We start from the raw sequence: 14,499 nt of genomic DNA, 5'->3' as shown, positions 1-14,499 counted from the left end.
TTAGATTTCAATATGAAAATTGTCATCGAGCTAACATCCAAAGTTATCGCTCCCAAGTTCCTTTTGTCTCGGAAATAAAAATATTCCATCAAAATTCACCACTTTTGAAATATGCTTGTACTTATGTTTTATTTCGTTCGAAGCCCAAACTCTCTATTACATCCTTATATGACCTATATTTGGGTGTATTTTGGATCAACATGATTCATTATCAGCATCAGAGAGTTTTTCCAACTATTTAGGGTCGGCTACATAAATTCTGGTCTGCCATTTGGCTCTATCTTGGCCCATACCCTCAGTAAGGCCATAAGTCCCCATATCGTTTTTCACTACTTTCAACTATGTTCTTTTGGGCCTACCCCTTATGTATTTAAAACTTCCATTTGATCCAACTCACACCTCTTAACAAGTGCCGTACTGGGTCTTCGCTGCACATGGTTAGCCCCCCTAAGTCTACTTTCTCTTATTTTATCGCCTATTGGAGCCATACCTAAGTTCTTCCGAATGTATTCATTTCAAATTGTATCCGTTCTTATCTTGCCACTCATCCATCTCAACATCCTCATCTCAACTACACTCATCCTATGGGTGTGTTGTTTCTTGACCGCCCAGTATTCCCCCCCACAAAGCACAACTAGTCTCAAAGTTGTCCCCATAGAACTTCCCCTTCAGCTTCATTTGTATGTGAAAATCACATAAAACTCCTGTTGCATATCTCCGCTTTGCCCATCTAGCTCAAATTATGTACGCAACATCTTCCTCTATCTCTCCATTTTCCTGGATTGTCGACCCAAGATATCGAAAGTCCACTCTTTTTTGTATTTTTTGGATGTCAATCTTAACTACTTCCTTGTCTCTACTCCTATTATTACTAACCTTGCATTCCATATGCTCTATCTTAGTCCTGCTAATTTTAAAACCTTTGGATTCTAGAGCATCCCTCCAAAGTTCTAACTTTGTGTTGATTCCACTTTGGGTCTCATCAATCAAAACTAAGTTGTCTGCAAACAACATACACGACAGTACCTTGTCTTGTAGGTACCTATAACTAGTCGTCCATAACTAAGACAGAGGTATGGGCTCAACATTGACCCCTGATGTAGACCTATTGTCATTGAAAACTCACTCATCTCTCCACTAATTGTTCCGAACTACATAGTGCTCCATCATACATCTCTCACCAAGTCGATATAGTATCTTGATAGTCTTTTTTTGTTCCAACACTCACCAAATTAAATTACTAAATGAAAAAAGTTTATATAAGGTTAACACCTTAAAATGTAGAATTAAGGTACACCTCTAAAATCCTTTGAAAAAGGTTGTTTTGATATTGGAAAAATATCTAATTGATCATCTCAACATTGATATTTATAGATGTGGACCGAGATTTATGGATATGGAGAAAAAATAATATTTCAAGTCTTAAAAATAGTACATCTTGCAATACAATATCTGGACCTTCCATTTTCAATATTTTCGTACATTTATGGATCTGCTTGATTTGAACCATTTTTTATGTTTAAAATTTTATAATCAGAGATAAAAAGATATTCTGGCCCCATCCTAAGAATTTTTTGACATAAAAATTGCATCTCACGACTAAGTTTGGAGGTAAATCTTAATTTGATTGGTTAAGGTTGCAACCTTATACAAACCACACCCTTCCTAAACACCCTAACATCAAACCAGTTCACGCGAGCCATATGGCCTTGTACTGGAAAAATGTGGCTATATCTTCCAGGTAACAATACGCAGTACATGGATGGCCATCACCGCCCTTCTACAACCACCAAGCCCAAAAGGTAGAGATTCCATGGGGAGCTGGTTTTCTTGTTGCCCACCATTTGAATAGGTCACAAACTAAACAGGCATCCAATGTTCGATACAAAACTCATCTGCTAATCAATATGTTAAACACCGGAAGCAGACCCCACAAACAGTCTTGGAACATGGTGCAACTAATTTCCAAGACATGCTGAAAGAGACCTTCCCACAAAAAATAGGATTTTTGGACTTCAATGTGACTCTGAACTGTGGCAAAAGAAGCTCGTCACACCCCTGATCAAGAAGCTCAAAATTTGGTGAAAATGGGGGGTCTATGGAAAACAAGATGAATAGGTTGAAGTTTGATGGGGCATCCAGGGGAAATTCGGAACCTCCTATGGAATGGGAGGCATTCTTAAGAGGTGGACGGGAGAGCTTTATTGGAAGGAATCATATTTAATGAAGTTGGGTTTACCTATAGTTGTGGATGGGGATTGTCTTAATCCTTATTTGATTGGCCTGGAAGGACAGACCTCCTCCTCGGTTATTGTTGAGTATTTTAATGGAGATTTTTCAACCTGTTTAGTGGCAAGGAGGTTTCTTTTGAATATGTTCTTTATGGTTTTAATGAGGAGGTGGATGGACTTGCCAATGAAGGGTGGACATGAATATTTTAATTGTTCATATGGTTTTGTAGTTTTCGGGTGTTGTTGCCTTGACATCCCTCCTCATTGTCTTTGTAGTTTTTATGTTTTTTATTGTCACTCTCTCTGTCCACCACTCTCTTTCTCTTTATCTCTCCCTTCTCGTTTCCCTCCCTCTTTTCCCTCCCTTCTCTTGTCCCTCCCTCCCTCCCTCCCTATCTATCCTCTTTGCCCTCTCTCTCTTCTCTCTTTGTTCTGATGTGCTGATCTACATGTTGTTTCCGTGGGTTACATGGCTGTACTAGATTCTTTCAATAATATATCTGACGATAAAAGAAGAGATTAAGTTATTGTAAGACTCTGAAAGATCCATAGAAGCCATATAGAGGAAACTAGATGATGTAACTCTGACTAGATCCAGTGGGCCATGAATATTGTTATTCTGTGAAGAAAAGTCAGTACGACGTTCATACTTGCAATGAGCTCAAGTAAGAGAGATCTAGTAAAAGCAGGTCAAAGATCATTCAGTTTTAGTTCCTGAATATCATGATCACAATGCAAATCATAAATGATCCCATGGTATTTTCTCAACATAAGTAGTAGAACATGATTCCTGTAACCTTAAATAGAGCAGAATGACGGACCAGGAATTGTGTAGCCGATTCCAATTAATTGAAAAAAGGCTATGATGATGATGATGATATTGTTTCAAATCTGAGCTTCAATATGGTAGAAGCAAGAGGGAGTGAGGGAGATGACTTCTTGGAAATCCTGGAGAAAATGGTTGCTAGGTAACCATGAAAACTTAATTTCCTTTGTACTTTGATAGATAGATCTATTTGCAGCAGCATCCTATGCTCCTCTACGTATGAGCCTGTGACTCTGTGTCAGATCATATACAGCCCCTTCTCTCAAGTAACGCAATCTAGTATTTTCGAAATGCATAGACTAGCACAATGCTGGATGTAAAAAGTTAGCGCAACAAGTACAATTATCTTCTCTTTCACACAACAAAATCACCTTTTAAACTGTGGCCTATTCTTATCTCTATGCAAAGTCGAATGTTGTTTCTTTTTCTTTTTATTTTTTTAATTAGATATTCAAACCCATTTTTAAACATTAACAGATTAAAAAAAAAAGAAGGATATTCCAACCCATTTATGTTTGGCGAGAACCCCTCAGGCTTGTCTCCGAAATAACTGCGATTCATTAAATCCATGAGCTGTAGATTGCAAACATTGACTAAACTTTGCGGATTTATATAAGAATCCAGATCTCACAAATTTTCGCCAGGAATTTTCATGCCAGATGTGAGGATTTTGTTTCACACGGCAATTTTTTGCTGAAATTGATAGGCCAGCTTGAAGGCTTTTTTCAACCAGAACTTAGAGTGACAGGGCCTCTCTCAATCTTTCAATAGACAATACAATTCAAAGTGACTGTATATAATGTCACTCAGATATTGTTTCAGATCTGAGCTTCAATCTGGTAGAAGCAGGAGGGAGGGAGAGCGTGAGGGAGTGAGGGAAATGACATCCTGGAAATCCTGGAGAAAATGGTTGCTAGGTAACCATGAAAACTTAATTTCCTTTGTACTATGCTCATCTAGCATATGAGCCTGTGACTCTGTCAAATCATATCACTTTCCCTTCACTCAAGTAACTCAATCTAGTATTTTCGAAATGCACAGGGTAGCACAATGCTGGATGTAAAATGTTAGTGCAACAAATACAATTATCTTCTCTTTCACACAACAAAATTACCTTTTAAACTGTGGCCTATTCTTGTCTCTTTGCAGAGTTGAATGTTGTTTCTTTTTCTTTTTATTTCTTTAATTAGATATTCAAACCCAGTTTTAAACATTAACAGACTAAAAAAAAAAAAAGGATACTCAAACCCATTTATGTTTGGTGAGAAGCCCTCAGGCTTATCTCCAGAATAACTGTGATTCATTAAATCCATGGTGGCTTTTCAAAAAGCTCCGGATTTATTGATTGTTAGTTTCATTGAGATAATTTCTGTGAAAGCAATGAATGCCATCATTGCTAATAATTTCTTTTGTCAATGGAATGGTACAGATATTCCTCTTAGTGCCAGAAACATTCTAGAAAATTCAGAACCGAAAAATGGAGTCAAAGATTTCAGGTGAGTTAGATTCAAGTTTAATGTCGTACTTGCAATGTAGTCATGATTTCCGAGAAACTAACAATCTTTTCTTCGCTTTTGATATCTTTTATCCTTTTTCCTCATAACTATTTTGTTTTTTGGAAAGTTTAGAACAAATGCACATCTGTGTGGTCATGAGTATGAGATATTGATAAAAACATCTCTATTAAGCTTGTCTCAGAAATAATTCCAGAACACAACTTGGAATTCAAATGTTCATACTGTCTCTCTAATAGGTTTAATAATTGTTCCTTACTATCGCTGGTTTTGACCAACCTGGTTTAAAATTTATAACATCTAACATGATAGAAGTCAAATTTTTGTATGGCAAGTGCATATAATAGTTTTTACTTTTTCAACGATAAAGCTTGTCCTGCCATTTGCATTGCTTTACATGAAAAAAATGGTCAAACCATGGTATCCTTTTTCAAGGGTTAAGTCGCCTACGACTATATTGCATGTGATTTCCCTGTAGTGAAGTGCCGCTTGCTTCCAAAGTTGTGCCTGCCGTCTTATGTCAATTCCAATACAGAAGGGGAAGAGATATGTTCCTCTATTTTCACCTTTTCTGTCTGTTGGGTAGTGGATTCATCCCTCATGATGTGGTAATCACCTGGTTTGGTTTTACTGAAAATGGAAAAGGGAATTATCAAGCTCAAAATTAGATAAACCTGGCTTGTTGAAATGAAAAATTTAAGAAATGAATAACAAGAAGGTCTCATCAGAGATATGGGCTAAATGACTCTGGGAGGTTGCTGAAGGGATCTTGAAATGCTCACTCGTCAGGGGTATGGAGAGGTATCTCTCCTCTTATTGGTTTTTTTGTGCTTGTGTGAGATTATTGGTTAGATCTGGGAATCTAATCAGAATGTGGAAGGACAAATGGTTGGGCAAATGATCATTGGGTAGCCAATTCCCAACACTTGTTGCTCTAATATTGGACAAAAGATGTCGTGGTATGCCCCTCATTTGAGAGCCTTGAAGGCCACTGGGTGTGGTTGGATGATTGGATGGACACAAGAGGATCTTTGAGAGTCAGGAGTCACATGTGGGGCCATAAAGAACAGGTTATGGCTATGTTAAATATTTTGCACTAAATTGGACTTTGCACTAAATTGGACTGCGATCTTGCTAACCATCCCAGTGTCAATGCCTCTTTCGAATCATTGGTTGGCTCTGAAAGTGGGCACCATCAAACTCAATTTTTTTATGGCTGTTCTGTGAAAAATCCGGGACCAGTGGGCATTGGGGGCATATGTACAGACAGCTCGGGCATTCTATTCCTATCTTACTCAGGGCCTATAGGAGTTGCCTAATCTAATCTACTTTAGCTGAAGCTGAAGCACTACTGGAGGGGCTCAAATCATTAAATAGAAGCTGTTCTTTGAAGGTGACTTGTTGAATGTAATTAATTGGGCTCGAATAATTAAATAGAAGCTGTTCTTTGAAGGTGACTTGTTAAGAATTTTCATTCACCTTGTTATCTATAAGTTTATTAAATATTGCCTCGATTTTCAGCACAAGGACATGTAAAACCCTTCATTCATATCCTATGAGTGCCTTGGAGTGACTTATACATCTCTACGGCATGTGGTGCAACATCTTGGATATTTGAGTTTTGAAGTAGACCCATCACCAGATAATACTTGTTGATAAATGGATGAAGATCTGTATATTTTCCATTGTCTCAAATGATCTTGGGTATGAATGGCTGGGTGCAATTGCCTCTCCCAAGGAGCTTTAATCATTGACATGGTTAGAAAACATCAGATAGTTCAGGGAAAGGACACTCCGGAATATGAGTAAGATTTTTCTTTTTTGGATAAAGGTCATTCCTAAAAAGGGCTAATATTTAGATATAGCCTTTAGGAAGTTAAGATAATGAACATGCAAAGTAGGACAATGATTTAGATAAGACCTTTTGGAAGCCGCATCTTGAAGCAGGCTGCATGCATTATTTATATTTGCATCAGTAAATAAGACACTCCAAATTCTTGGAAGGCACATGTTCCGGCAATTTACAGAATTTGTAGACTAACCCAGTTTATGTTGCCATTTAATTGCAGTCTTGAGATGGTTGTGTGTAGTTTGTTTTTGCCAAGCTAAATTTGAAAATGGTTCATTATATGAATTAAAATCAGCAACCAAGTGTATAAGTGATGAAGATGACTAAGAAAGATTGAAGTTTTGGAAAGAGAGAGATTTAGAGATCGACGGGTGAGAGAGATCGTGAGTCACGTTGAAGAGATAATGAGAGAGGAGGCACGGTGCTGTCAAAACTAACCCCCACACCCCACTTAAACATTTTTACAACAATAATAAAATATTAAAGTACAACATTGCCCTTATGAAGGAGGAAAAGACAAATAAGTCCTAAGAACTAAAATACAAGAAAAATAAATATAACCTTTGGTATTCACAATACTCTCCCTCAAGCTGGTGCATAGATATCGGTTTTGCCCAACTTGCTTAAGATCACTTATAGTTGAGGTCTCGAGGTCTCCCAATGGCTTTGGTAAGAATATTTACTAGCTGGTTTTCAGTTTTAGCATATGGAAGACAAATTTTTTTAGTAGTAACTCTTTCACGAATAAAATGTTGATCCATTTCTATATGCTTAGCTCTATCATACTGGACTGGTTTACAAACAATACCTATAGCTGCCTTGTTTTGTATTTTTTAGGTAATACTTGTAGCTACCTTGTTGGCATAGCACAAGGACATTGGCCCCTTTACAGTAACGCCAATTTCTTGTAAAAGAATTGTTAGTTAGAGTAGTTCACATGCACTGTGAGCCATGGATCTGTACTGAGCTTTCGCACTTGATCTGGATTCTGGTTACAAATCACTGCTTTTACTCCTTCTAGTTACATGGTTACTTCCTAAGAAAGTGCCCCAGCCTGATGTTGATCTCCAATCCATAATAGAACTAGCCCAATCTGTACCTGTATAAGCTTCACCTTGTAAGTGTCCATGATTCGCAAACAATCCTCTACATTGTGCAAGAGAACTTGAGAACCTTGACAACAAAAGATGGATAGTTTGTGGAACATACATAATAGACTAATCCCTTTCGCAGTATATGCAAATTTGTAGGCTTGTAAGTGAAAGATACATCAGTCTACCTACCAATGTTTGAAATATACCAACATTTTTAAGAGCTTCACCCTTTTAGTTGTCAATTTTATGATTATGTTTTGATACGAGTGTCAATTGTTTAGCCCCATGCTTTCTTGTCTCTTTAAGAAGGTCTAATGCATACTTCCTTCGAGAGATAAAGATTCCCCTCTTAGACCTGGCCACTTCTATTCCAAGACAATACTTCAATGGACCTAGGACTTTGATTTCAACTCTTATTGCTAGAAAATTCTTAAGTCGCTGAATTTCTTGAGGACAATTACTTGTGCCAACTATATCATCCAATCAGGGCAATAGTGCTGGTCCTAGTATCTTTGATAAATAAGGTATGGTAAATAAGGTATGGTCAACATGGCTCTTTGTTTACCTGATTCTCTGAACAACCACACTAAATATCTCAACGAATCTTGAAGAGATTGCTTTAGTCCATGGATGGCCTTTCTCAGTATACAAGCTTTACCCTTATATCCAGGGGCCTGAAATCTAAATGAAGGTAGCATATAGACTTCTTTTAATTCCCCATAAAGAAATGCATTCTGGTTTGCAGGAGGAGCTGAGTGGTCTTCTCCCTGAACATGGTGAGCAGAGGCATGGGAGGCAAAGGACCAGGAAGTGAGAACTCGATAGTCAGTTCCTTCAATGCTCAGCCAGAGCCAGGAGGGGATGGAGTGGTGATGTAGGAAACCTAGAAAAATCTGCAAGAACCACACAATTTTGGAGAAACCCTAGGTTTTCTCCTACCTAGGGCTTAAGCCTTAGGCTTCTTTTACAAGACAAAGTATTTCTTTTCTTAAAGAGGAATACATGAATGACTCTCCAACCCATCCATGCCCTTATTTATATTGAAAAGTTATTGTTTTGGACAATATTTGTTCATACAATTTAACTTTTGACCAAAAAAGTCCTAACTTAAATATAAAATGAAACTAAACTCCTTAGCTTTAATTAAAATATTTAAAATATCCCTAACTTGTCTAACAATGATATAAATAAATAAAAAACATCTGAAATAGCTTTAAAAACTAAAAAAACACCAAAACTATTTCTTGCTCTTCTTGGAAGCCCTCCTAGGGTTTTCATCCTCCAAATATGAGCAAAAATTAGGAGGAATCTGTCGCTCCCATAGAAGATACTCGTGGCTACTTGTGCTCTGATCTCCATGTTTCTCCTTGGATTGAGGAGAACTTGCCCTCGAGTTCACATCTTCATCTTCATGTACCTCCATACCATGATACTCCGATAGATCAGCAATGTTGAAAATGTCTGAAGTCTCCATGTGTGAAGGCGACCTTGTAAGCATTATTGCCCATCTTCTTCAAAATCTTGAATGGTCCTGCCTTCCGATCATTCAGCTTGCTGTATTTTCCCACTGGATGTTGTTCCTTCTTGAGATACACCATTACCTAGTCTCTCACATTAAACTCCTTGAAATGATGATGCTTGTCTGCTGCTTCCTTGTATTTAACTGTATTGGCTTCTAGACTAGCACATACTTGTTCATGCACTCCTTTGGGCTGATTTTATATGCAGCCTTGTTTGGTAGGCTAGACCCAGGAACGAGGTCTATGTGATATTGGATGTCCCTCATGGGTGGTAAACCCGCTTTTAGCTCATTTGGGGTGACATCGCTATAGTCCCTCATTAAGGGCTCTAATTGTGGTGGAATTGAACTAATAGGCTGCTCCTCCACTTGGATCACTGCAAACACCATCCTCGACTCCTCCAATCCCTCCATACACTCAGCCAAAGGAAGAAGGCTAGTACACCCTTCATCTGATTTGGATGCACTTTCCTTCTTAGATGGACCTAAAACCACTTTTATTCCATCTTTGACAAAGGAATAAGTGTTTTTAAATCCATCGTGTATGGTATGTCTAACATACTGCCTTGGTCTACCCAATAATAAATGACATGCATCCATAGGCACAACATCACCCACACCTCATCTTTATAATGCTTTCCAATAGAAAAAGAAACTAGACAATGTTTAGAAACCGTTACCTGATTTCCGTATTTGAACCAAGCTATCTTGTATGGTTTTTGATGGTTCTCTGTCTTCAACTTCAGCTTGTCGGCCATCTCCTGAGAAACAATATTTTCATAGCTGCCCCCATCAATGAAGATTGCAAGCCTTTCTGTAGGGGCTATGCATCGAGTGTGGAAAATGTTAGTGTGCAACCAATCTGCCTCATCTACTACCTTGGGTGTCACCATGCTGCGCCGGATCACCAAAGCCTCCCCATTTACAAGACAAAGTCTTTCTTTTCTTAAAGAAGAATATATGAATGACTTTTCAGCCCATCCATGCCCTTATTTATATTGAAAAATTATTGTTTTGGACAATATTTGTCTATACAATTTAACTTTTGACCAAAAGGTCCTAACTTAAATATAACTTGAAACTAAACTCCCTAACTTTAATTAAAATATCTAAAAAATCCCTAACTGGTCCAGCAATGAAATAAATAAATAAATAACATTTGAAATATCCTTAAAAACTAAAAAGAACACCCAAACTCTTTCTTGCTCTTCTTGTTCTTCTTGGAAGCCCTCTTAGGGTTTTCGTCCTGCAAATATAAGGAAAAATTAGAAGGAATTTGTCGCTCCCATAGAAGATACTCATGGCTACTTGTGCTCAAATCTCCATCAAGTGGGAATCTAGAACTTCAACAAGCAGGAGAATGGAACCAAGAGGAAGGAATTCGTAGGATTTCTACGTAGAGGAATCTCCCTTATCTCTCTTGAATGAGCTTCAAAGTGGTGGGAATACATGTAGGGAAATGTTGGTGACCCTAAGCCAAATTTTCTGAGGTTTGTAGGTGCCCAAAAGAGGTGGCCAAGCTGTGAGAGACAAGGACGCTCCTTTGAAAGGAGGGGGTTGGGTTTGGAGGGTGCTTTGGCTGCCTTTTCTGACAGGAAAGAGAAGAGGATATGGCCATTGAGGAGGCGACGACAAGCATCGGTCTCCTTCTAGAAGCATTGTCCCCATTTCTCAATACCACAAATATCATCTCGTCTAGGAGAAAAACTGCCAAACAGAAGAAATTCTTCAAATGATGAAGTTCAGTGACTGGAAGAACCTAATTACCCTGCTTCTAACCATTTTTACCTTGAATGCATAGAATGCTTTCAATTGTAACATGTGGATATTGAACCACAAATAAAGAAGAGCAAAAATTTTAAGTCAGGATCGTCTAGCAAAGTTTTAACTGAGGCATATTGTACTAGGACAGATTTACTATGATGAGAGACAAGTTGGGAATATAATGCAAGTTCCTTTTTCTTTTTGAATAAGGTAACACTATATTAATAGTGGTGGATTCACAAGTGGGTCTCTTGTAAAGTTAGTAAAATTTAGTGGATTCACAAGTGGATTCAAAAGAGTAAAACCAAAAGACAGAAATTCCCTCTATTCCTGAGGAGAAAAGTTATAAAATTTGTTTGGGAAGCCCCTTGTTTGGCAAGGTGTTCGGTGTTCGCCTCATGTCATTTGTTGGAAAGACACCTGAAGGGATTCTCAGATCTTGAAAATCTCATTAAACACTTGCTCCAACCACCATGACCTTGTAGAGACCTTAGAAGCCTAATCGATCCCTCTATCACTAACAAGGTGCTCCAAGCTGGATTAAATAGTTCGAGCCTTGCAAAGAGGGCCTGCGCCTCAGTGACAGTCGAAGTGATCGTATCAATGGGCCTTGTAAACAATAAAAGCATGGTCCTGTGCTGTTTCTAGAGACTCTCCTGATTCTGCCCTTCCTGAATCAATTAGAAAGCACTCATCAAGTTCCATTTGATTGCCTAACTTGGGCACAATCCAGTGCAAAAATCTTGTGATTGAAATGGGGTGGACCTTGAGATGATGAATTATTGGTAAGTCAGTTCTAACACTGTTGACATAATTCTCTCCTTCAAAGTTTGGATGGGAGACTCCCTTCTAGATCCTCCTTGGGCACTCCAACCACTGTCCACAGCATAGCCAGGAGGAGGTTTGCCATAGAAGTAGGCCCGAATGGTTTTTCTTTCTTTTTTTTTTTTTGTTCTTTGTGGGGGCTTGGGGTTGTGGTTGGGTGGTTGGAAGTAGTAGGCTCACAGTTGCTGGATAGTACCAGGGAAAGCCCATAAACTTTACAAGTGCCATTCTTTCAATATGCATTAGTGCAGCCAAGTAATTATTGATTTTTTAGAACATTCTGTAGTATTAGTAAGAGGAGGAAGGGTTAAGGATTTACATGTTGTGAGATATCACATTGTTTGAGGAACCCTAGATGCTGTCGGAGTAAAGGATCATCAGCAAGGGCGTTCTAGTGCGTTGTAGATTCTTATCCAAGACTTGTATCATTTGATGATGATGCCATGTGAATCGTTAGAAACATGTGAAGTATATGGCTAACACAATAACGAAAGTTTCGTAAGGGGACTGAAGCAGGCTACCATGAGACCAAAGATCTTCTTTCTAAAGAGATTTTTATAGATTGGTGAAGGCGATATGCAGATTTTTGAAGAAAGAAAAAATTGAAATTTCAATTTATAGTCTTCATTTCATGGAACCTCAGGGTTTTGAAGATAAAGTATTGACAGCCCTTTGCTTATGCTGGGCAAAAATAAGGCGGGTCATATCAGCTGGATAAGAGATTTAGAGTCCTTTGTTGATCAGGCAACACCCCGATTTGAACTGGGGAAAAAGGATTTGCTAATTCTATTGCAAGTTTGTGAATGTTTAGGAAGGGCAAAATTGGTTGCGTACAAGCAATGCAGAGAGTATGCCATGCTAAATACGATCAAACAAAATTAGTTTTGGGGCTGTCAATATAATTACAGAAATCAGTGTTCACATGTATCCCCAACATCCAATGATGGATGGGCAGTGCTGGAGAAAGGGCATGACCCACTGGAGCATGTCAATGCCTGTCCCCGCTCTCCATTGCTGTCTGTCCCTTAATTGGCTTATGAGCATATATTTTCTATGGTCATATGGATTGAAGTGTACTTCCCCTGTGTCTTTGTACCTATGAGTGTACTTTATGTGAATGTTAATGAAACGGATATGTGCATTTGCTACCTCAAAAAGAGATGGCTGCATTTTAATGTCCGACTTCTATGGGAAGCTTGATGAAGCTACCATTACAAAATTTCCTTGTCATATCGTGAGAAATAGGAAGGCTGATTCCATAATTCACAATCTCCAATTTGAATCTTTTTACCTATTTACAAATACAATGCTTTATTATTTGTAGAGCATTTTTCTACCATTGGATAGGTGAACAAGGGCCGTTATCTTTCCATGTATCTCTTGCATTGCGCCCTTACTTCATTTCATATCAAGGACAGACAGATGCATTTAAACTTCACTCCTAGGTTGATCCCCACATTCCAACACATGCGTGCACACATAGATATGTGTACTTCTCTCTTGTTCAATCACATAAGAATTTCTAGCTTAGAGATTCTTTGTAAAGTCAAACACATGCAAGCCTGCACATTTATAGAATGTACAGCCAAAGAGGATGATCCGGATACACACGATTAGCGACTGATCTTATAAGGGCTGCTCTTATTTAAGTGGAACTCAGAAACTGTTTGATTGACAATAAATGTTGCATCAGCAAATGTGGCTTGGGCCAAACAGTTTTTCCTGATTGTGTTTTTGCTTTTGTGCAGCAACTGGCCCACCTTCCCACAACTATTTATCAAGGGCGAGTTCATTGGAGGGTCTGACATAATCCTTAACATGCATAAGGTCAGTTAGTGTTGTATTGGTTGACAATGAATTAAGTGAAATTGTAACAGTATATCCTCTTTTATTTTGTGTGTCATATGCAGTCTGGGGAGCTGAAAGAAAAGCTTAAGGATCTCACTGCAGGAACCAGCCAGCAAAAGGAGGATTCAGAGTAATGGTCTTCAAATCGCCATGGAGCCAGAAATTGGGTTTCCTGCGTATTTGTTCTCTTTCTGCTATTTTCTGCTATGTTGTGCAAAATGTAAAAAGGATATGTAATCGTTCTACCAGGAAGGAGGTCCAAAGTTGAACTTATTTATAATGGATAAGATGCTCTCTAGTTAAATGATTGCATTCTTAAATTTTATTTATTTTATTAGAAATTAGTGTTATTCTTTAAGGACTTGCAAGTCATGGAAAACATTGTAACTACCGTGAGGTGCTGTTGTTAATCTACTGGGGATGGACACTTCTCTGATATCCTTCAACAGAGAGCCCCTTTAGAGACCCACTTCTCTGCAAGGGATTTGGAACTTCAGAACATTCCATGCCCTTCTTACCAATACTGAGCCATGGAAAGTGTGATTTATTCAAAAAGCCTTTATGTATGTACAAAGCAATAATTATTTTGGAAAAAATCCAAAAATGTTAGACAGGGTTGCCGCAAGGCTTGCAGACGTCACATCTCAGCACAAAAGCTTGGGCGAGGTAAGTGGTTTCCCAAGGATTTGAACATTTATCTTTGCTCTTTCAGTAACCGCGTTTATAAGGAGTCAATAGAAAGTGTAACTCTCATATTAGATCCACATCGGATGATTTTAGCAGTTGAGTGCTAAGGGATCTACCAAGGCAGTGAATGAGATTTTTTTGGTTTTTGACGTCGCAACGCTCTTGAATTCATACGGTGTCTTTGTATCAATTATTGTTACTGGTAATCTACACGCCCCAAAAGGTATTTGGCTCTATGAGTAAGAAACCTTAGTTTTGAACTATAACTTTATGCCAATCATTGGTTAATAGCAACAACTTACTTGGCCAAAACACCGCTTTCTTTTATCTTGGCATTCTTCA

The 14,499-nt window shown here is 38.3% G+C and overlaps 1 protein-coding gene across 2 annotated transcripts; it reads left to right on the top strand.

Moving 5' to 3' along the window:
• The first annotated feature begins 3,330 nt into the window (after positions 1-3,330).
• Positions 3,331-13,906, top strand: LOC18444920 (monothiol glutaredoxin-S15, mitochondrial). Of its 2 annotated transcripts, none has more exons than XM_020673989.2 (4): positions 3,331-3,974; positions 4,487-4,553; positions 13,371-13,449; positions 13,533-13,906. In XM_020673989.2, exons 1-4 carry the CDS (start codon positions 3,857-3,859, stop codon positions 13,602-13,604), a joined length of 336 nt encoding a protein of 111 aa, XP_020529648.1. In that variant the 5' UTR covers positions 3,331-3,856; the 3' UTR covers positions 13,605-13,906. The 2 variants fall into 2 exon arrangements, with proteins under 2 accessions (XP_020529648.1, XP_020529647.1); XM_020673988.2 differs by having other exon boundaries at positions 13,500-13,906.
• Positions 13,907-14,499: the final 593 nt, after the last annotated feature.

Source organism: Amborella trichopoda, chromosome 13 (assembly GCF_054954075.1).
Source record: "Amborella trichopoda isolate Santa Cruz 75 chromosome 13, AtrichopodaSantaCruz75HAP2 v2.0, whole genome shotgun sequence".
NCBI lineage: Eukaryota > Viridiplantae > Streptophyta > Magnoliopsida > Amborellales > Amborellaceae > Amborella > Amborella trichopoda.
Note: the sequence above shows the minus strand (reverse complement) of the source record. Positions and strands in the feature narration are given on the sequence as shown.